General features: G+C 41.4%; 1 protein-coding gene across 1 annotated transcript; it reads left to right on the top strand.

The window, feature by feature from the left end:
• The first annotated feature begins 1328 nt into the window (after positions 1–1328).
• Positions 1329–19033, top strand: LAPTM4A (lysosomal protein transmembrane 4 alpha). Its single transcript, XM_044262022.1, has 7 exons — positions 1329–1607; positions 10027–10147; positions 13763–13839; positions 13946–14068; positions 16496–16591; positions 17127–17225; positions 18405–19033. The coding sequence occupies exons 1-7, from the start codon at positions 1497–1499 to the stop codon at positions 18477–18479; spliced, it is 702 nt and encodes a 233-aa protein (XP_044117957.1). The 5' UTR covers positions 1329–1496; the 3' UTR covers positions 18480–19033.
• The last annotated feature ends 3430 nt before the right edge of the window (positions 19034–22463 follow it).

Raw genomic sequence — 22463 nt, forward strand, 5'->3', positions numbered from 1 at the left:
TGTATGTCCTTCTTCTCTACCTTCCGTGTCATCACTGCTCATATTTTATCTTTGTCTCTCTGTGCCGAGTTCTGGGTCTCTTTGTCACTTCAATCTTCTGATTCTCTAATTTTCTCTTCAAATGACTTCGATCAAGAGTTTATCCAGTCTATTGAGGTTTTTGGTGTTTGTTTCATAATTTTCCATGTCAGCGTAGTTCCTCTGCCTGTGAAGGCTGACCCTTCCATTTCGCCCCAGTAGCCAGTCCCCTCCTCTACTTCCCTTTAGCAGTTTAATGAGTCTCATAGATACACAAAATGAACACGTGCTCACTTAATGAGCAAACCAGTATCATAGCAGAACCAGTTTAAAGAAGAATTTCAAGTACTCATATTGTTAAATTGTGAGCGGAAGATGAATTTGCAAATAGATGCAAAATGACTTTCTGCAAAGAGCGGTAAGATTCAATGTCCATGCCAACGGACTGGAGTATTTCTTGTGGCTTTTAGCTACCTACAACAGAGCTGTACAGAGTTCTACAAAGATAGATGGACAGCTCACATAGAATCAGGATACCCAGAAAGCTGTGTCAGACTGTTTTTTCACTGACGTCACCCAGTAACCTTTTGGTCCATTTTAATGTGTTTCACAATTTTTCCCAGTAAAACTCACTCTTACCGGTACAAACCCAGCAACTAAGCAGTTCTTCCACTTTATTTTGCTTTTCTTTTCCTCAATCCTCTTGCCTCCCAGTTGCCTGAGTTAGGTGGTATTTCTTTGTTCCCACCAAGAAGCCTTCAAAGTGAGGGAGTAGCGGAAAACTAAACCTAATTCCACCGACAAGCCCCCAACCTCCACTCTCTGGCCAGGAAGGCCCCTAGCCGGGATGGCCCCGCCCCTTTCTACTGGCACCGCCCCCGGTCCGCCAAATAATCGAGCTCCGCGCAAAGGTCACGTGAGCGGTCTCGGTCCCGTGACGCCGGCGAGGCCGTACGTGGCGGACATCACTCAAGAAAGCTGTTCGTGCCCGTTTCTACCACCAGCCCATCTCGTCTATTCCTCTACCAATTAAATGCCTCTTTTCTTGCCGCTCTCGTCCTAGGGATGGTAAACTACCAGGTTACCCCGAACCTTTCTAGGCCTTCGAGCCAGCCCCTGCCCTCACAGAAGAGGCGGGGATCGTTTAGCCCTGAGGCGAGTCGCGCTTCTGATTGGGCGTGACGTTTTGTCAATCTCCAAGTTTTTCCAATCAGGGGCCGAGTTCACCCGGCTTTCCTCTCTCCCATTGGCCTGTGCGCGAAGAGGGTGGAGGAAGAGGGGTAAACCGAGGTCGCGCGAGAGCGCCGCTCGGCACTCAGTGCGCAGGTGCGAAGGAGCTGGCTGGGGCCCGGGCCGGGGGCGGGCTAGAAGACGCGTCGTTTGGTGTTGGAAACTGTGGCACAGCTATCTGGGTTCGACCTTTGGGCGGAGAGCGTTTGTTAGGGGCCCATCCGAGAACGAAGCTTGTGAGATTCCCGATGGTGTCCATGACTTTCAAACGGAGCCGCAGCGACCGGTTCTACAGCACCCGGTGCTGCGGCTGTTGCCATGTCCGCACCGGGACGATCATTCTGGGGACCTGGTACATGGTAAGGGCGGGCGGGGCTGGAGGGTTGGGGCTCAGGGGAATGCGCATGAGCGGGAGGTGGGGGAGCCGGGTCTGAAAGGAAGGGAGTGTTAATCGGGAGGGGTGGGACTGAAAACGGGGTGTTGGGTGGGGCGAGAAGGCATAAGGGAGTCTCTTTTTAGGGTGCTGTAACTTTGAGAGAAGGGACTGCGGCCAGGAATCGGAGTGGGGGTGGGTGGGAATGGGGAGATTGTTCCTTAGCTCCAGTTAGAGGAGAAAATCGGAGTGGGGAGAAGCAGAGGCTCTGTGGGCGGGCGGGGGAGGGGATGGAGAGTAGGGGGTAGGTGGGAGGGATGAGGATACTGGAATTTGGTGGGGAGTTCTGGAAACTACCTGATTTCGGTCCCTTTTGTACTGATCACGGGATCAGAACACTCTTCCACCTATGCTCCCTGGAATTTTTTTTTTCCCCCGTACCAAACAATTAGAAATGGACCTTGAGAAGTGCAGCCTGGTTTCGACGTTGTCTTGCCTGGAAGGAAATCGAAAGATCCAGCAGTAACGCAGTTGTCTGTGCTTCCTGGTCTTGACTTGTTCCCGGGTGTTTGTGATGGAGGCAGAAAGGCCTCTGTTGTAAATCTGGAGATTCTCTTGGAGGCAGTGCCTTTTGCCAGGATTTACGCTCGATCTGCCTTTTCCTGGTGCATCTAACTCCTGCCCATTAGACGCTTTTTATTCCGTTTTTTAAGAGACCTTTATTGAATGAAGCCTTCTCTGTTCTGGCCACATATACTAGCATTTCCTGGGTTCCAAGATCTATGTAATTCTATGTCATGACCAAATGGACAGTGTTATTGGTTTTGTTTTTGAGATTTCTTACACCATCTCCAGTTTCCCTACACTTTGAAGCTAATTTTTGACTGGTGGGATAGCTTTAGGCTATAATGACTTCACTGAAGCTTTGACAAACTTCTCATATTGTTGACTTCATTGTCTGCTTTCACAGTGACTTTCCTGTTTTTGTAGGGGTTTTTTGCTGTTTTGTTTTGGCATGAAGGATTGTGTCATTAATGGTACTGTGTGGTTTCTGTTAACTTCTGTGAACTAGAAAAAAAGAGGGAAAGGCTTTATCACATTCTTTTTGCGGTTCTCTGTTATCATTACTTCCCAACCAGTGTCTTGAAGTCATTACCATTTGAACAAACATCTGATGAGAATAAACTTTGGCAGATACTGTTTGCTGGCTGACCCCCAGGGGACTGCGTCTGACCAGGGGATTATTTCTGACCACTCTGTTTTATTTGTTTTACAGTTTTGCTTTATTGCTCTATATTCTTTGTTTTACATTAAAAACAACAAAACTTGAATGTGTAGGCTTATTTGCTTGTTTCTAGGTTTAATAGCTCTTAGTTTATATTAATATATTTAATATTCAGAAGCATCATTTTATTGGTATAATTGTATCAGATTTCTCCTCAAAAATTCCCTTTTTTATATTTTAACTGATTTGTAATATTGGACATTAATCAGTTAATGGCAGTAACAGCATTGTATTTCTAACTTCGGTTTCTCTCCATTTTGCTCAGGATTTGGGTCTTTAGTTTCTTTTGTTAGTCCTTAGTTTTGCCTTCCATTCCCCTGGATGAATCATTCAAATCTTTAGGATCCTCAGCCCTCTTCCTCAACCACGCCTCCCTCATCTCTAGAAGATGACCTCCCTCCTACTGAACTGAGAAATTGTGTCCTCCAGCTGGGATTCTTACCTGTAAACCTAATCTTTTTGTTCTCAGATTCTTCTCTCCATTCACAGAACAAAGGATTTCTAACTCCTCCTCAAGAAGGAAATAACCACTATCCCAATTTCAACCATCTGAATATAATTGGCTGTATTTCTTTCCAGTCTTTTCTAGGCAGATTTTTTTTTTCTTAATGCTGTGGGCTCAGCTTATAAAAATGGAAAGGAATAGCAGGAAAAAATACGAATTATATACAGCAAAACCCAAAATGCAGGGAGAAAAACTTCAGTAAGGGCATTTATGCTCCACTGGAGGCACTTGATATGAAAACGTTTTACACCTCTCCCTTTTTCCCTGCTTTAGTTTTCACAGTTTTAGTAGGAGGCCGTTCTTCTGTTGCATAGAGTTTGGGGTTAGCAGAACAGTTAGCTTCTAAAATCAGTCTGTCCCTACATAAGGAACATACTGATATTTGCAGTGTAAAAGTCTTTAGTGGACATATAAAAAGAATGAATTACAGGGATCATTTGTTATCTTTTATATTTCTATTAACCTGCCACACAAAGGATCTCAAATGTTCTTGTCTTGAAAATATCTGCCGTTAAGATACAGTATTACAGTGATTTTTGGAGCACATACACAAAAATGAAACTTCGGAGAAGGTGATCGTAACCTCAGATTCTAATTGGATGAAGGACTGGGAAAAAGCCATTGGTTTTGCTGGTGACTTTCAAAAGTGTGGCTTCAGTACCACAGCAATATAAAAAAACAATTTCTGCTGATTGGGAAGGCATGTAACCTTTCAGAGAACAAGACCACCTACACAAAAGTGTAGCATAATACCTCTAAACAAAGAGGACTTTTCCAAACAGTGTATTTTGTTGCTGGAAGCTTCTTTATAAGACAGAAGTAATAAGAGCTTGAGTGAGATAGAATGCCACTTCCCTCCTCCATTACCTTGTCAAGGATCCTTGCTTCCTCAGTTTCAGGTGGGAGGATATTTATGATCCTCTTTTTTTTTTTTTTTAAGATTTTATTTATTTATTTGACAGAGATCACAAGTAGGCAGAGAGGCAGAGAGAGAGAGAGGAGGAAGCAGGCTCCCCGCTGAGCAGAGAGCCCGACATGGGGCTCGATGCCAGGACTCCGGGACCATGACCGGAGCTGAAGGCAGAGGTTTCAACCCACTGAGCCACCCAGGCGCCCCACTCGCCCCACTCTTTTTTTTTTTTTTTACGATTTTTATTTATTTATTTGAGAGAGAGAGAGAGATCACAAGTAGCCAGAGAGAGAGAGAGGGGAAGCAGGCTCCCTGCCGAGCAGAGCACCCCATGTGGGACTCAGTCCCAGGACACTGAGATCATGACCTGAGCCGAAGGCAGAGGCTTAAACCACTGAGCCACCCAGGCGCCCCTATGATCCTCTTTAGATTGCCTCTGTGCTGTTTGAAACCTGGGTTGAGGGGGGCAGCCCTCCCTCCTGCTGGGCCTAAGACACTGTATCAGTGAAGGTATCTGATACAGTGTCATTGCTTTCCGGCAGCTGGTCTAGTGTTAAGGCCATTCTAACACTGGACGCGGTGAACTAAAATATTCTGTGATATTAAGTAGTGCAGCCAGTTTTATGCACCAGAGAGGTACCAGCCCCGAAGTGTTAGCTTTGGCATTTCAGATTGGAAAGAAGCATAATCCCTGGTTAAGGAATACAGCATTTCAGAATGAACTCTAGTGTAAATGCTGGCTTTCCTCAAATTGTTTTCTCTGTTGTTCAGCAAGATGATTTTAGGCAAGTTTGTTACATAGTATAAATTCAGATGTTCATTGAGTAATTGAAAGTAGGCTTATAAGTGGGCTGTAGGACTGTCCTCCTTGGTTGATGTCCTGTTGCAAGAATACATTGTGAACATTTGTAATAATTTTAGGTCTTGAAAAGACTTAATATATGGCTATTTTTTCATGAATGTCTCAGACATAGTCTGAAGCTTATAACTGGGAGAGAAGTGAAGACAGCTCTTCTCAAGCTCTGTTCCTTTCCTGCCCTTGTTCCTGTTACTTTAAATAAGAGTAAAGCCTGTTTATATTTCGAAGTTAGTATTTTTCCTCAGACACACTTTTTTTGTGCCTCAGTACCTTCGCATGTACTATCTCTTCTCCCTCCCCCCCAAGTCATTTTTAAAATTTTTTTTGGTTAAAGATTTTATTTGAGAGAATGAGAGGGAGAGAGAGCATGAGAAGGGGGGAGAAGGGTCAGAGGGAGAAGCAGACTCCCTGCTGAGCAGGGAGCCCCATCCTGGACTTGATCCCGGAACTCCAGGATCATGACCTGAGCCAAAGGCAGTTGCTTAACCAACCGAGCCACCCAGGCGCCCGCCTCCTCAAGTCACTTTTTATAAAAAATTTTATTAAAGAATATGGCATATATAAAGAACAGTGAGATAGTATTAACATCTCCCATTTCCTCATGACCTAACTGTGACTACTAACAACAGTTTGCCAATTCTGTTTAATTTTTTAGTGGTTAGCTCAGATGTTTTGTTGAAGCTTTTCTTGTTTCCCAGCTAGAGAGATTGGATTTCCTCACTGTATACCTGGAAAAGTTTTACATACCACTTGTATGAGCTTATTAAATAGCACTTATTACACAATTACTATTTTATTTTTCTCCCCCCACAAGATGTTCTCCTTGAGGGAAAAGGACGATAGATCTTACTCTATAAAATGTGTATAGTAGCTAGCTTGTTAATTAGAACATGTGAAGTATTCATTGCACTTTTGTAAGATAATAATTGTCTCCTCCCCAGAGTAATAGGAATAACTCATTTGAAACTGCACGTACCAGTAAACAACAGAAGGTTTATATGTGTGTGAAACATTTAACAATTTATAGAGATCGCCTTTTTGATCTTTATCTGCTGAAAATGCTTCAGTGACTAGCAGTAAAGATTCTTCCTGCCTGTGAGACCCTTATCAGGATGCCCTGAAGCACGTACGTTGTTTTAATTATAGTCTCAGCAGATACTGGGCTGTGGCAAAACATACCGTGGGAACTTAAAGAATAATGATTTAAAACAAAAACCAGCTCCTGGAGAATCTTCTGGGATGGGTGTGGCAGTGAGATGAGAAAGCAAAGAGGAATTCCTTTCTGGAGGCGGAGTACTTCATGGGTCTGATAACTGTTCCTTTGTAACAAGTAAAATCTAAGCAACTGGTTTTTGTAATTGTTTGTTTACTTATACAAGGTGTATGGGAGGCTTGCAAAAATAATGCAAATCAAATAATTTGACCCAGTTTAACAGGACTGCTTCCACATTGAATGGTATGTCCATAGCCCATGCCATTGACATATTTGCTGTGTTCTGTATCTCGGTATTATGAGGTTTAGAAGTTAATCATTATTTTAATTACATTGTTGTTTTCTTTCCTGAATAAATAAAAGGAAAAAAAATCAACTGGGAATAAAGATTCTGGAGTTGTACAAAATGCTATTTGCAGAGAAATAAATCTTTTATCAGGAATTTTACATTGTAAGACCGTAAAATTGATTTTTTGAAAAATGCTCTGTGGAACTTAGAAATATCGACTGTAATCAAAAGTAGATAGCACAGGGCCTAAATACGAGCACCGGATGGGTGCTCAGTTTCAGATCACAAGGAGGATTTTCCAGGCTAATGCTTTAAAATGTAAGTTGAAGTTCTAATGATTATAGTGATCTAATGGCATATGATTAACTCAGTGAAGATTCAAATTGTGTGAGCTTATAAAGAAGTAACACTGCAGTTTATTTTATCATTTCTTGGTCTTTTTGATTAGAGCTGTGATTTTTGTTTAATACTCAGGGTTGTGACAGTGAAAAGAAGTTTGAATTGTCACTAATACTACAAGAAGATAATAGTGGGTGAATCTGTGGCTTATCCGTGTAAGAGAAAATAGATTTTGTAAGTCCTACATGCAATTAAAGTATTTAGGAGTTTAATTTTCCCTTCCTAAATATTTTATTTATGGAATTTATTTATATTTAGGAAGGGAAGATTAAACTCCTAAATATTTTTGGTTGTGTCGTTTCCTTCATTTAGTCATTGAGTTTGTGTTTTTCTTGAAATGAGAATTTTTTTTTCTGTACTGTGCAGAGCTTTTTAACTATGACCATATTATTGTTAGCACAGATAATTTGCTGAATTGATTTCACACTGATTTTCATATACAGAATCTATAAGGTTTCAGTAGATAAATCTAATTGCTCAGTAACTAATTCACCTAGTTGGATGAACTCCTGTTCATACACCACATGGTAGCCAAAATCCATTGCAATGAATTTGGAAAAAATCAGCCTTCAACCAGGGAGCCTCCTTGCAGTTTTGATTGTCCTTGGTAAGGCCTTTCAGGAGTTGAAGGATAAAGTACCTTGCTTTTGAGCTTTTACTGAACATAATTTATTTGGACAATAAAGTTTATGAACATTTTATAACTTTAGATAATAGTTTCTTTTGGAGAGACCTCAAAACAGGAGTTGCTTAGGAAAATGGGTATAAGTGATCATGTGGCGCTCCAAAGCAGGTTGTCTTAAAAAGGACCAGGTTTGTATCCTAGCTCTGTCCTCTACTGTCTCAGTGAATTTATCACAAGTTATTTTCACTTGCTGAAACTTGTTTTCTTACCTGCAGATGGGCTTGAGTAGAGGTTGTGAAGAATGAGTGAAGTGATACATGTGGCTATCTGTGCCTGCGGTACTGCTGCATAGTATATCCTCAGTAAATGTCAGTTGATTCTGATTTCAATATTGCGACATTGTGTAGATCTCCTAATCTTATTGAATGATAGAAATTGGGTTGCTTGTCTTAGAGAATGTAAAGTGCCTTCAACTGAGAAACTGTTATTTCCCATTCAGGACAACAGGGGAGAGCTGCATAACAGAGTTTGTTTAAAGTACTGTTGATGATAAGGCTCTAATGTTCTTAAAAGTATCATATTCAGATTTCACAGAGGTAAGAGGATGGGTTCTGTGGACTTTGAGACAGGGAAGGTGGTTTTCTGTATTGAACCATTAACGGGACTGTTCTTGAGCACCTCGGGGACAGGGTGCCTCCTGGGATACTGCAGGGATTCACTAACCTCTAGAGGCATAAATGATTTCTTCTTTAAATAGAGTTAGACCGTGGTAGATTGGGAAAATTCACCAGATATTATGATGGAATTTCAACAAGAAGCTTGACAAAAACTCAAGATGTTTCTCTGAAAGTGGTAAAGAATTTTATTCAGAGATTGCTAGTTAATGCGAAGAGGACAACCTCTGGCCCCCTCCTGTGCTTGGCCCTCTTCTCTTTTACTAGTGACTGAGTTGGAGATACGGATACATACTGATCATATTTTGAAATGCTGGAAGCTAAAAGAGATAGGAAATCTGTAGGGTGTCCAAATCTAGGTCCAGAACATCTTGACAGGCAAGAATACAGTACAGTGCAATTCCACTTCCACTGCAGATGTGTAAGGGCTTATGCTCGGGCCTCTGAATCTATCTACCTGTACAGGTTCCAGTGGTAGCTTAGCAGGATCAAGTGTGAAAAAGAATTAAGGGTTTGGGGGAGTTAACTCTCTCATGACGTTCAAAAAATTGATGGAGCCATTGAGATTTCAGGCTGTGCTAGTTGAAATTTGTTAACTTCGGCTGTAGGAACTGAGATCTCGGTGCTCTGACCAGCTGATCTTACCTCATTTTCGTGGCATGTGCAACAAACTGGCGCATGTGTGCAGAGGAGAGCAGAAAGGAGGTAGTGAGGTAGCTGGACAGTGCTTAAACCATTAGAGAAATGCTTGAAATACCTGAATGTTTATTCTAGCAAAGATTGTTTGGAGTCCTGCATCAGCTCCCCTTAAGTGTTAGGGGAGCACTTACTGAAAAAGGGGAGCATGTTGTTTTAAAGGATAGAATTAAGGCCAGTAAGTGAAAGTGAAAATGACCTAGTTAAAATCTTGGAAAGGTTTTTAAGCATTTGAGTCAGGCCTAAGAGGAAATTAAATCGTTTTCTCTAGTTAGATAGGACATACTGGAGAGGAGTGTGAGGGTTATCTGATGGAACACTGTTTACTTAACTGATGGGTATTAGATTTATCTGATGGATAAGGATGTTGGGTGAACTGTAGTTTCTTCCAGCCTGAAAATTCCGAGACTGGTGTGTGAATAAATACATGACTGAATACGAACAGTTTGTAATGATTCCTTTTAAATGTTTTGCCATTTTGTTTTGCTATTTATTAATACAGGTTCAGTGAAGACATTTATTCTCTGAAATATTTAAGTTTATACTTTAAGATAAATACTTATTTTTAGAGTGGTATTGCATATTTTATCTGTAGGTAGTCTACTATTTTTCTTTTCTTTTCTTTTTTTTTTTTTTTTTAAAGATTTTATTCATTCATTTGAGAGAGAGAGACTGAGCACAAGCAGAGGGGAGAGGCAGAGGGAGAGGGAGAAGCAGGCTCCCCACTGAGCTGGGAGCCGGAGGTGGGGCTGGGATCCCAGGATATGGACATCATAGCCTGAGCCAAAGGCATATGCTTAGCCATTTGAGCCACCCAGGTGCACCAGTCTGCTACTGTTTTCTTCTTTGTTACTGCAACTAGAACAGTTAAACACGGGAAGACATCTGAAGATTGTGGTGAAGACTGTTCCCTGATTAATAATATAATTGATAATATCTTATCTTTCCAGGTGATAAACCTATTGATGGCAATTTTGCTGACTGTGGAAGTAACTCATCCAAACTCAATGCCAGCTGTCAACATTCAGTATGAAGTCATTGGCAATTACTATTCATCTGAGAGAATGGCTGGTACGTTTTTAGTTGAAAACATCTCCTGCTAATTACATACACACACAAAATTATTTAGAGGATTGATTAAATTGTATTTAAGTTATTCTGCTTGCTGAGGCATAACAGTATTTTTTGTGGGGTTTTCAAACATGCTTAGTGAGAATTATAATTGAGCACTTCTGGCCAGAAAATGTTACGGACTATTAGAAGATTTTTTGAGAAATATACATTGTATACCTTGATTCTTGTCAGTGCTGTGGACGTAAGAAGAAATTACAAAAAGACTTGTAAGCCTTTAAGGTCAGCTGGCAAGTATAGTAGAAAATGGGAACAAATAGGCTTACAGGAAAATAGGAAATACGAATTATTGGAAAATTTGCTGATTATCTTTTGCTCGGGGTCACAATTCTAAATAATATTTCAATCATTTGGATGAAGGAAGACAGTGTTGAAGTTAAAAATAGAAGATGTTCATGGAAATTACCTTTTTAAACATTTTTATTCTGTGATAGCATTTTCATTATTTATCTTTCTCTGAAATACACATGCAGAAAAATTCTAGTTAAGATTTTATATTGGGTGCCTGAGTGGCTCAGTCCATTACGCGTCTGCCTTCAGCGTGAGTTGTGATCCCACGGTCCTGGGATTGAGTACTGCCTTTGGCTTCCTGCTCAGCAAGGAGTCTGCTGCTGCTTCTGCTCTTCCCCCCCGCTCATGATCTCTCTCTCTCTCAAATAATAAAAAATACAAAAGATTTCATATAATAAATGTTAGAAATTTAATATTTGAACAGAAAATTTTGCCTCAAGCTTTTCAGTGCAAAGTTTTTCATGTTTAAAATTTCACCTTAGAAAAATTTTCTGAGTACTCATGTCTGTAATGCTACAGGATCCAAGTTATATTTTTAGGTTTATTGGTTTTTATTATAAATTCTTGATTTTCATTACATTTGTGATCCTCTCAGATAAATGTATCAAGTTGTTTTTAAAACAAGTTGGGTGGTTAATTCACTCACTGTCCAGAGGGCTAACTGCTGTTCTAGGATTCAGGTAGAGTTTTGTGGCCAGCTGTTGACATTGTAGTATGAAAACACTAAAATTTGTTCACACTGTGTTTAAATGCTATTTTAATGAGTCTACTGATTGTCTCTTCAGATACATAATCCTTTACTTCTGTTGTCAAATGTCATAAAAGAGGTATACTGAGTACTTACTAGAAACATCCTTCCTGGCATTTGTTTTTTCTTCCTGAGTTAGTCTATTTCTATTTAAAAACCAAAATAACTGGGGCACCTGGGAGGCTCAGTGGGTTGTGCCTCTGCCTTTGGCTTAGGTCATGATCTGATCTCAGGGTGCTGGGATCAAGCCTCACATTGGCCTCTTTGCTCAGCAGGGAGCCTGCCTCCCCCTCTCTCTTTGCCTGCCTCTCTGCCTACTTGTATCTCTGTCAAATACATAAATAAAAACTTAAAAAAAAAACCAAAATAACAATAATGTATAAAATGTTAGTTTTTAATGGCCGTTATTTTGTACTTAGGCCGTAAAATTATGCACAACCTGCTAATGTCAGCATTTTTTCCAGCATGCAGTGTCAGCACGTGTTTCTCTTAAAATCAAGGTGTAGAAAAAGATTCATGGCTATTGACCTTCTTGGAGGACTGTACAACCGGCCGCCTTGGCTTGAGCTGCCGGGATGGGGTCACAGGTTTCCTGCATGTTGTGTGAGTGCTGTGCCTGCCGTAGAGAGAGTTAGACACATCGTTATTATACTGGTGTTGGTTACAGTTCTGCCAGAGCCTCTATTCTTGACAGTATAAAAATGCATAATACTTAGTCATACGGTAGTTTGTGTCTCTTTGGAAGTGGAAAGTTGACTTTCCCATGACCTAGTGTTATAATGGCAAGTTAAGTTCTGATCATTGGCCTGCCAGCTGATTTTATTTTTATTTTCGTTTTTATTTATTTGAGAGAGAGACAGTGAGGGAGCACGAGAGGGAGGTCAGAGGGAGAAGCAGTCTCCCCATGGAGCTGGGAGCCCGATGTGGGGCTTGATCCCGGGACTTGGGGTTCATGACCTGAGCTGAAGGCAGTTGCTTAACCAACTGAGCCATCCAGGAGCCCCTGTCTTTATTTTTAAGATGATTTTTTTGAGAGAGGAAGAGAGAGAGCATGCACTGCACAAGCTGAGAGAGCGGCAGAGGGAGAAGGAGAAGCATACTCTCTGCCGAGCAGGGAGCCGATGCAGGGCCTTATCCCGTGACCCTGAGATCATACCCAATCCAAAGGCTGACACTTAACCTCCTGAGCCACCCAGATGCCCTGACCTGCTGGCTGATTTTAAATAAAAAGGTTCATGGTTAGTTATTTTTAATCAGCTAAACAATATGGGATGAGATGCTTCTGCAACATATGCAACCTGTTTTTCAAATAAGAATTTAACTTCATATTCACATTGTTAATGGGTGAACACTTGGGGGCCCCCTGGAGGAGCTTCTTAAATGTGGTGGTGGCTGGAAACTTGAGGTTCATATCTGGGTCTTTAGCCCTCATATTTTGTTTGCTTTATTGAGCGGAGCGTCTCTTGTTCTCAGTATCTTACATGTATTTTTCACCTGTCCTCCCATTTCTCCCCTGTTTTGCTAAAGGGCATCTGGAGGATACTCTGTATTCTCTAGAAAAATGTGAAGAGGGCTGTTCTTAACCTAATTTAGTGCCAGGTATCGATGATGCTTGTACTACTGCCAAGTGACAAGATGATCTACGACAGTTATCTAATCGTGGGAATATTCAGCAGTTACTCAGTTATCCATCATTATTAGTACCCTTCTGGTTCTTAATCTGTATCCAGAGTCAAAGAATTAACTTTAGATCTGTGCTAAGAAACTCAAGTCGACTGTGACTTAGTATTGTTGAGCTTACTCTGGTGGTTTGTGAGGCGGTTAATGAACTTGGATAATGCAGAGGTAGCAGACAACTTGAGAGGGAGGTGGGGAACAAAGAAAAGGCCTGTAAAGTAGTGGAGAAATCATGAGGAAGAAATGAGAAGCAGCGAGTTCACATGTTGGGATGGGGGAGAGGAGGTTAATGGAGAACCTTGAATTTCTGATTGTGCATTTTCTCTGGGGCCAGAGGTGGCAGGTGTAATGCTCTGTGTTTAATACATGTGTGTCTTTCAAGCAAGTACCAACCTTTCCCTCCCGTGGAACCCTGCTTAGCTCACAAGACCCAGCTTGTGTCATTTCTTTGTATTTTTTTCCTGATTCCCCAGGGAAAGCCAATTGTTTCTGGTGTAGCACTTGCCACTTTGGATTTTAATTCTCAGTTCGCACGCCTTCAGACTCTTAGACCCTGGGCAGAGATCTGTCTCCTTAGCTGAGTGGTTGATGATAAGAGTCAGTGAGTTATAGCCAATTTAATAAACAGGAAAAACAAAGTCATGAATTCTTCAAGCATCATTACTTAATGTCGAGACAGATTTTTTTTCTTAACATGACTTGGTCTTAAATATTTTCATAGCTCATCCTAAAAATACGAATTTTTTAAGCTAGCTTTAAAACGTTATTTTGTCATGAAGAGTCTTGTTCTTTTTGTTATGTAAGTAGCTTAATTAGATTTTCTGTTTCTGTTTTCTTAGATAATGCCTGTGTTCTTTTTGCCGTCTCTGTTCTTATGTTTATAATCAGTTCAATGCTGGTATATGGAGCAATTTCTGTAAGTATCCTATATTTTTGACTTCTCGAGTTTGACCTTTACGGAGTAGTACTTAGTAATCTCATATTTGTGTTGTGATGTTGTGGTTGTTCTCTTTTGTCTTCAGTATCAAGTGGGTTGGCTGATTCCATTCTTCTGTTACCGGCTTTTTGACTTCGTTCTCAGTTGCCTGGTTGCTGTCAGTTCTCTCACTTACTTGCCAAGAATCAAGGAGTATCTGGATCAATTAGTAAGTGTGTATGCTAGTCTAGTGTTTTTTCTTTAAGTAAAATACTTAAATAGAAATTTTGAGTCCACTTTAGGTACTATTCTTATTTTAATTACCCTACTTTTAAAAACTGCTTTTAAATAATGACTACTATTCTTAAGTACCATGTTGAAACCAGTAAGATGCAGGTAGAATACCCTCTTACTATAGCATTTGGCTATTGCATCATTAAAAGTCTCTAAAGATGGATGTCATGGAGTCTAAGGAGTAGGTCAACTTGAGTTTTGAGTATACTGGTATCATAATTTGGCTCTAGAGGTTTCTCGCTCTGTTCAGAGGTGGAGCAGTCCCGTGAACCCCTTAGTAAGCTGAAGTGTTGTAAATGTTTTCTCAGACCCCCCAGATACTCTTCTCAGTCTTCTCTGATATCTGAGGGCACGCCTTGCTAACAGAGGCACAGAATAAATTGAGGTAAAGCACAGATGCCCACCGACACAGTTCACTGCTCCGGCGGCTGGATGCTGAGATGCTGGGGGGAGCTCTCGCTGCCTGGAGTCCAGATAAATGAAAGTTCATTTCAAAAGTGCTGTGTTGTACGAATTTTCTCCCTGCTTCCAGATTTCCTGCCTAGTCCATCTTGCATACCACCAAATTTATCATTCATTCATTCCAAAAACATTAGATGTTTGATGTTAACATATGAGGCACTTTGCTGCATTTTTGGGATATATCAGTAGAACCAGTGAAGGAATTGGAAAATTGACAGTTACTGCATTAAAACAGTGGTAAAAGGCTGTGAAGGAGAAGGGTGAGCTGCGTGAGTGGGTGTCACGGGGTGTCAGACGTGGGCTGGGAAGCCAGACTTGAATTGCACTCATGAGTCTGAGTAGGAATGAAGATAGGGAAGATACAGAAGCAGATGTTCCAGGTCACAGAGACCCCTCGAGGTGGGAAGGAACATTCTGTGTGTAGTCAGCGGACTATAAGGTGACCATAGTGACCATGACCATGGTGGCTGGCACATAGATTAAGGGGGGAAGCAAAGCAGCATGTGATGAGCTGGAGAGAAGCAGCTGGGGACAGGGCCTAGTGTCCTGGTTGGCTGTGGTCAGAAGGTTCCTCATTCTAGATCTCTCTTGCCATGTCTGGCTAAAAAATTGCAAACCACCTGAATGAAAGCCATAGCATTTCCCCATGAGCTGGTCCCATTTAGTTTTTGTCTCTTTATAAATGAAGTCTTAAAGCAGAGTTTTGTCCCAAGGAGACATTTAGCTAGGGTTTGGAGTTGGTGTGTGGGTACTTCGTTTTTTTTTGGTCCTTTGGGATTTTTGCATGCTTCTTTTTTATAAAAATTATTTGGGCCTTTGTGTTGACATTTCCATTAAAAAATGTGTTTTCAAAAATTAGATGAGCTTTAAAGGAGAACATAGAATGAATTTTTTTTTACTATTCGTTTACAAACCCCAATTGTTTCTTCTTCTGTTACAGTCATTTGGTCTCTCAGACTGGCAAGTTCCTTCTCTGTTGGCCGGCTTTTAAATTCTTAATTATTATTTCATAATGCCCTTCTGAAACCCAGCTCACTGACTTGTACACAATAAATGCTAAGTAAATAGTTGAGTAAATGAAGTTGACCCTTCACAGTAGAATGCATTATGTCTGCAGTGAATCACAGAAGTCTGCGTGCTTTTATAACCGGCGGCATGCCTTCTTTTTGCCCCTTTCTGAGGAGTATTGAGACTGATGATTGGCTTTTAGAAAAATTAATTTCCCGAGGTAGGATTAAATGACCCCATGAAACTTAGGTAAGTCTTAGCACCTCCTGACCTGGTGACTCAGGGACTAATCTGTAGTTGTATACAGGAGATAGTGCATTTCCAAAGGCCAGAAAGATGTAGAATAGTGAGAAGTAAAGAGAAGATGAGCTCAGTATACTGAGCAGCAGTATTCAGATGTGGGTAACATTTCCGTGGCGTGCATTAGTGATGATGACGCTTAAAGGTACCATGAGTTAAGTTCTGTTCGTAAGTTTTTATTGGAAGTCAGTTCTGACTTTGGCGCCTTTTCTTTGTATTTCTAAGATGCTCTCTAGGCTCTGGTGAAGTGCAAGTTGTGTGTATGTGTTTAATTAATAAACTTCATGGTTTAGAGCAGTTTTAGGTTAACGGCAAAACTGAATGGAAAGTACCCACCTCCCACTCCCCCACTGTCCACATCCTAAACCATAGTGGTCCATCTGTCACAAGTGATGGGCCTGCACGGACATGTCATCATCACCCAGAGCTCATAGCTTACTCGAGGGTTTACTTGTGCTGTACGTTGTGTAGGTTTGGGCAAGTGTGTAGTGACGTAAAGTAGTCACTGTGGTGTCAGACAATAGTTTCACTGCCCTAAAAATCCTTTCTAGTCTGCTTGTTCACCTCTCCTCTCCCCGGCTTTGTTTTATAGCCTGATTTTCCCTACAAAGATGACCTCCTGGCATTGGACTCCAGCTGCCTTCTCTTCATTGTTCTTGTGTTCTTTGCCTTGTTCATCATTTTTAAGGTGAGTTGCTGACTAAATGTTTGGGCAGCCAGTTGGACTGAGACACTGTCTAAGCCTTTTTGTTGCCCTTTCTCCTTAGAGTTCACAGTTAGGGGACAGTGTTTACTCTGACATAGTAGTAAAGGTAGCATCTGAGGGATGTCCTCCCTTTTGTTTCCAGAGAGTGTTTGGAAATGCCAGGATCCTTCCTAGTGTAAGGAACATCATGTTTTTGGAAGTAGTTCATGATTTGATTGAAAATCTGTTAAAATTCCAAAGGTTCAGAGATGGAATTTCTTTTGCAGCACAGTGGTTACCAGACCTGAAGTAAAACCCCCGTTCTGGTTTCTCTAGAAAATCCTGTCAGTGAAACTTGTAATAGTTAAGTGTGAGCAGGTCGGGAAAAGGCCTGGCCTGTGCTAGGTTCAGATGGATGTCTGTTCCCTTCTCCACGGAGCATGCGTCGGGGGGAAAGCATACGTCAGCTTACTAACTTTTTAGAGCAGGTGGTCTGTTGAGTTTCTAGCAGATGGAAATTTTGTTTGCATTCTTTCAGGCATATCTAATCAACTGCGTTTGGAACTGCTACAAGTATATCAACAACAGAAACCTGCCAGAGATCGCCGTGTACCCTGCCTTTGAAGCACCTCCACAGGTGAGTGACCTTTTAGTCTAGTCTGTCCTATAGTATAGTCAGTAGCCATTATTGATGATTCTCAGAGCCTAGATCTTGACTTCCTCTTCAGTGCCATAGGTGTGGTTTCGGGCATGGAGAGCTTTCATCTGCAGGACTGAGCATTTCCCTTTGCAAACCCGGGTGCGTGGGGGACGGGCCGCCTGCACTGCTCATTCGGTTTCATTCCTCGGAGTCTCCCGGAGGGTTGCATTTTGCAGGGGAGATCAGACAGGAGGCAGCCCTGTGAGCCGTGCCAGGCTCGTGGCTTCTGGAACTTCTGAGGATGGGGTACCATCGTCTGCAGCTTGTGTTGCTTTCAGAAAACATCCCCACGGTCGGAAGGGGAAGCTGATTTTTCTGTGGGGAGATGAATGTCATGGGTTCTGTGGATCTGTGGGGAGGCCTACTTCTAGGGGCTCTTTAGTTGCTGCTGTATTAGCTCTTCCTGGTTTTCAACATGTAGAATGTATGTGGCAAGTGTAGGGCGAGCTTGTCACACTTGGAGTCACTTGGCTGGAATGCCCCTCCTACACAGATGTGGCCTTCACCCTGGAAGAAGTGGTAGAAGCGCCTGATTTAGATTATGGTTCTGATGAAGTCCAGGATCCAGCATCTTACCGGAGGCTTCCTTTCCTGTAGTTTCGCAGCCCCTGAGGCACTGGTACTTTGTCAGTCACACTGTGGTGCCAGAGGACCCTGCCTTTCCTGTCAAGGTGTCCTGGTAGCCTCAGGGTCTGTTCAGAAGCAAAATTTGGCCTCTCTCCCCTCCATCCCTCTGTCTTTAGCGGTCTTGGATCAGACGCTCACCTCCAGTTACCAGATCTCTCTACGTTCAGGAACTTTTTTTTTTTTTAAAGATTTTATTTATTTATTTGACACAGAGAGAGAGAGATCACAGTAGCCAGAGAGGCAGACAGAGAGAGAGGAGAGAGCAGGCTCCCTGCTGAGCAAAGAGCCTGATGTGGGGCTTGATCCCAGAACCCTGGGATCATGACCTGAGCTGAAGGCAGAGGCTTTAACCCACTGAGCCACCCAGGCACCCCTACGTTCAGGAACTTTTTAGCTCACAAATTCTTCAGCTAAAATCTGAAAGCTGAATTATTCCAGGTAGGATTGTAAAGGCGCTTTAAGTCCAATATAATTTTTTTCTCTCTTCAGTATGTTTTGCCAACCTATGAAATGGCCGTGAAGATGCCTGAGAAAGAGCCACCGCCTCCTTACATACCTGCCTGAAGAAATTCTGCCTTTGTCAATAAACCCTATACCAGCTTTTTGTCTTGTTTATTTTACAGAATGCTGCAATACAGGGCTCTTCAAACTTGTTTGATATAAAATACATTTTCCTTTGTTTAAGCATTTATTTTCAAACACTAACAAGCCTTTTGGACATCTATTCAAAGTCTTTTTTTTTTTTTTTTTGTTAAGTCTATACATTTTAATAGTTTTTGGAGACAATCTAGGTTAAGCAAGAGCAAAGTGCCATTGTTTGCCTTTAATGGGGGGGTGGGGAGGGGATATTCTCTACACATTTTCTTTTTTAACTTTGCACTTTCTTTATATAATAGTTTGCATTTTGGCTATTTGCTGCCCTGGATACTTTCAGGAAGAATGACTTAAATATTCAGGGTGAATGAGTTGGTTATAAGATCTGAAGTTCTCAGCTATGAAAACAGGAACAATACATAACATTTTAACTTTTGACTGTGGAAGATAACGGTTGCATGTTTCTAATTTGTATGTGTTTTCCATCTTTGTGATAAGATGCTTTAATAAATCTCTTAAATATTTACTGTTGTCATTTTTTAAAAAGTCCATTACCCTTTTCTGGTAGATAGAATTTAACATTTTCCATTACAATAAACTCAGACTGTCATGGTCTTCTGGTACTTTGAGAATACAATGCAGGCTTAACTAGAAAGCATTTCTTTAGTCCAGTTACTCAAATATTATTTAAAGTTACGGTGAAGATATTACTTGAATCACAGGCCAGAAATTATTGATGGTTTGTTAGAAAAATTATATGATGAGGTTAGCAAGCTGTGTTTTTATGTAGAGATCATTTGGTATTAACGAGTTCATCAAGAATAATTCAGTAGGGGCACCTGGGTGGCTCAGTCATTTAAGCACCTGCCTTCAGCTCAGGTCATGATCCTGAGATGGAGCCCTTCATGGGGCTCAGTGGGGAGTCTGCTTCTCCCTCTCCCTGCTGCTCCCCCTGCTTGTGCGCTGTCAGATAAACAAATATCTTAAATAATTCAGTGATTCAAGAATAATTTAAAAATGCATCAGTTTAGCTTCAGAGAGGAGCCAGAGAAGGCAAGCCAACTGTGACTTACAGACTGCGCAACTAAAACATATCTCCTAAAAATACTCCAGCCTGCATCTTGTTAAGAGTGTAGCAATAGTGGCCTCACACACATCGACCATATAGACACATGAACATATTTGACACATTTCTTAAAGGGTTAATGACATTGTTTGGCTGCAAGGTCACTTTTACAAACACCTGCCACCACCAAAACAAAGAGTAAACTTTAGGAAGTACGGTTTTGTCTGGGAGTAGACCCACTTTTGGGTAGTGTAAGATATTTTACTGATCTTATGATTTTAGGACATTTGAAAATTAAGGATGACTTTTCTGGGCTAGGTCTCAACTTCATTTCTTTATAAAAAAGATACCTTGGAGGTCCATGAAGTTTCCTTAGTTACTGTTGGTTTATTTGAGTTCTCTGATGAAGATCATGCTAAATAGCATTTAGATATTAATCAAACTCTTCCTAGCTTTTTAGTAGTGGTGGGATTACATCCAAATACGAATACATCAGGACCCTGATTTGGTGGGGCTCCTTTTAGGACCGGGGTAGGCATGGCTTTTGCCTGCAATCCATGGCCAAGCCCAGTGGGCCCAGCTGGGCATCATTCCTCCTGGAGGGGAAGTGGTGGGCCTTCATGACCTTTAATCACGACTTCATTTGAAACAGGTTTATTTTCTGGAAAATGACACAGGCCGTAGACTTTATGAAGAACAGTCACAATGTGTTAAACCTAATCATTTTCCCTAAGGCAAGGGAAAAACTTGCTCGATTGTTAAGGGGTCATGTTTCCAGTTAAGGGGAATTTGTTGTCACGTAACAGTTAAATATCCTCAATATGCCAAAATTGTTTGCCTTAAAAAGAATTTTTTTTCTTCAGTTAGTTTTGGAGAAAAAATGTTAGTAGATTAGTCTGACTCTGAAATTCAGATAGAGACAACACTGAAAGATAAATGTTTAGATGTTTGGTCTTTTTTTTTTTTCATTTTTTTTTTTAAGGTTTTATTTATTTATTTAACACAGAGAGAAATCACAAGTAGGCAGAGAAGTAGGCAGAGGGTGGGGGTGAGGGTCAGATCATGACCTGAGCGGAAGGCAGAGGCTTAACCCACTGAGCCACCCAGGCACCCCTTGTTTGTTTGTTTTAAATAATTATTTTTATTAATATATAACATACTGTTTGCCCCAGGGGTACGGGTCTGTGACTCATCAGGCTTACACGTCTCACAGCCCGCACTCACCATACCACATACCCTCCCCAGTGTCCATAACCCAACCAACCTCTCCATGTCCTCCCCTTTCAGCAGCCCTCAGTTTGTTTTATGAGATTAAGAGTCCCTTACGGGTTTGTCTCCCTCCTGATGCCATCTTGTTTCAGGTTTTGGTTTTGTTTTTTAAAATAGAAAGCAACTCCAGCTTTAGCAAGGAGATCATAAATCTCACCGTTCTGACTTCTGAGGTTGGCAGTGCCTCTGAAATTCCCATAAAAAAGTCTCATGAGATCCTGATGGCTTCCTAAATCACAAAGTCCTGTTAGGCTTGCTTGCTGTTCATTTATTTATTTATTTTTTTAAAGATGTATTAGTCAACAGACAAGAGTGCAAGCTGGGGGAGAGGCAAAGGGAGAAGGGGAGAGAGAATCCCAAGCAGACTCCCCGCTCAGTGCAGAGCCCCGTGTGGGGCTTCATCTCAGGACCCTGAGATCATAACCTGAGCTGAAATCAAGAGCCAGATGCTCAACTAAGCCACCCAGGTACCCCGCTGTTACACTTTCTAACCTGTTTCGGCTTTTATCTTCCAACATTGCCTGTGTAACCTCTTGGTTTTCACAACTTTTCACTGAGTTTTGCCATTCTTTGTCATCTGTTCAGTTTCCTTTTGTAGCTTTTTCATCTCCATCTGCTTTTGTCCACTCTGTGCTCCGGTTTTGGCCTTCTTGCTTCACTTTCTCAACATTTACTTATATGAATGTGGCTAGCTATAAAAGCTCCATAAAGTTCCAGGGGCTTCTGAGGCCTATCAAACAAAACTTGAGCCCTGTGAAGCCCTTGTTTCCAGAATTGAGCTCTCTGGAGCATGCCTTTTCTGTGGTATCATTAGTACATTTGATGTGATGTACTTTGAAAGAGGATGATCTTAGGGATTATCTGATTGGGTTCAGTATCCAGTTCACACTCTAATCCTGGGCAAAAGCTTAGCCCATATTTATATTTTGAGCCTGTACTTTGTTCCAAGTACAAGAGACATAGTGATGGGCAAAACAGTAAAAAACAAAACAAAAAACCACAAAGTTACCCGGTCTCCTCTTAATGGGGAGAGACAGAAGATTTAAAACAACATAGTGAATTAGTGATAGCGCTATGGAGAAAAGGAGACAAGAAAGGGGGATGGGTGGATAAAATTTCAAAAGATGTCAGGAAAGGCCGCTCTTGGAATAGGTGACATGTGAGTGAAACCTGAAGGAGGAAGAAGGTCTTAGGCAGAGGGAGACCTGCAGGAGTGCACTTGGTGTGTTCAAAGAATAGCCAGCTTGAATGAGGGGAGTGGAAAGAGAGGAGAGCCAAGGGCAGTGGGCCATGAACTTGGGGAGGTGTTGGGTTGGCCACTGTAGGTAATTATGATGATTGTCTCAGTAGAAGGGAAACCTACTGGAGAATTCCAAACAGATGAGTCTTAAAAGGACTCGAATAACTTCTCTGAATCTGTTTTCTCATCTAGAGAAAGGCTGCTAACTCACAGAATTGTAAATAATAAATGATATAATTCATGGGCAAAATCTAGAACAGTGCCTAGCACATACAAAAAACCAGTAGGTCTTATAAAGCAGTTGTATCGAGGAGTTGTTAGATACCGGATTCAGACAAGCTTGGTTTTAAACTCCAGTTCTGCCACTGATTTGCTGTGA

Source organism: Neovison vison, chromosome 8 (assembly GCF_020171115.1).
Source record: "Neovison vison isolate M4711 chromosome 8, ASM_NN_V1, whole genome shotgun sequence".
Classification (NCBI taxonomy): domain Eukaryota; kingdom Metazoa; phylum Chordata; class Mammalia; order Carnivora; family Mustelidae; genus Neogale; species Neogale vison.

Excerpts from the sequence above, each read along its gene's own strand:
- LAPTM4A (XM_044262022.1), top strand. The coding sequence starts at position 1,497 with ATGGTGTCCATGACTTTCAAACGGAGCCGCAGCGACCGGTTCTACAGC. Across the intron at positions 1,608-10,026 it reads TTCTGGGGACCTGGTACATG|GTGATAAACCTATTGATGGC; the intron begins GTAAGGGCGGGC and ends TTATCTTTCCAG. Across the intron at positions 10,148-13,762 it reads TTCATCTGAGAGAATGGCTG|ATAATGCCTGTGTTCTTTTT; the intron begins GTACGTTTTTAG and ends CTGTTTTCTTAG.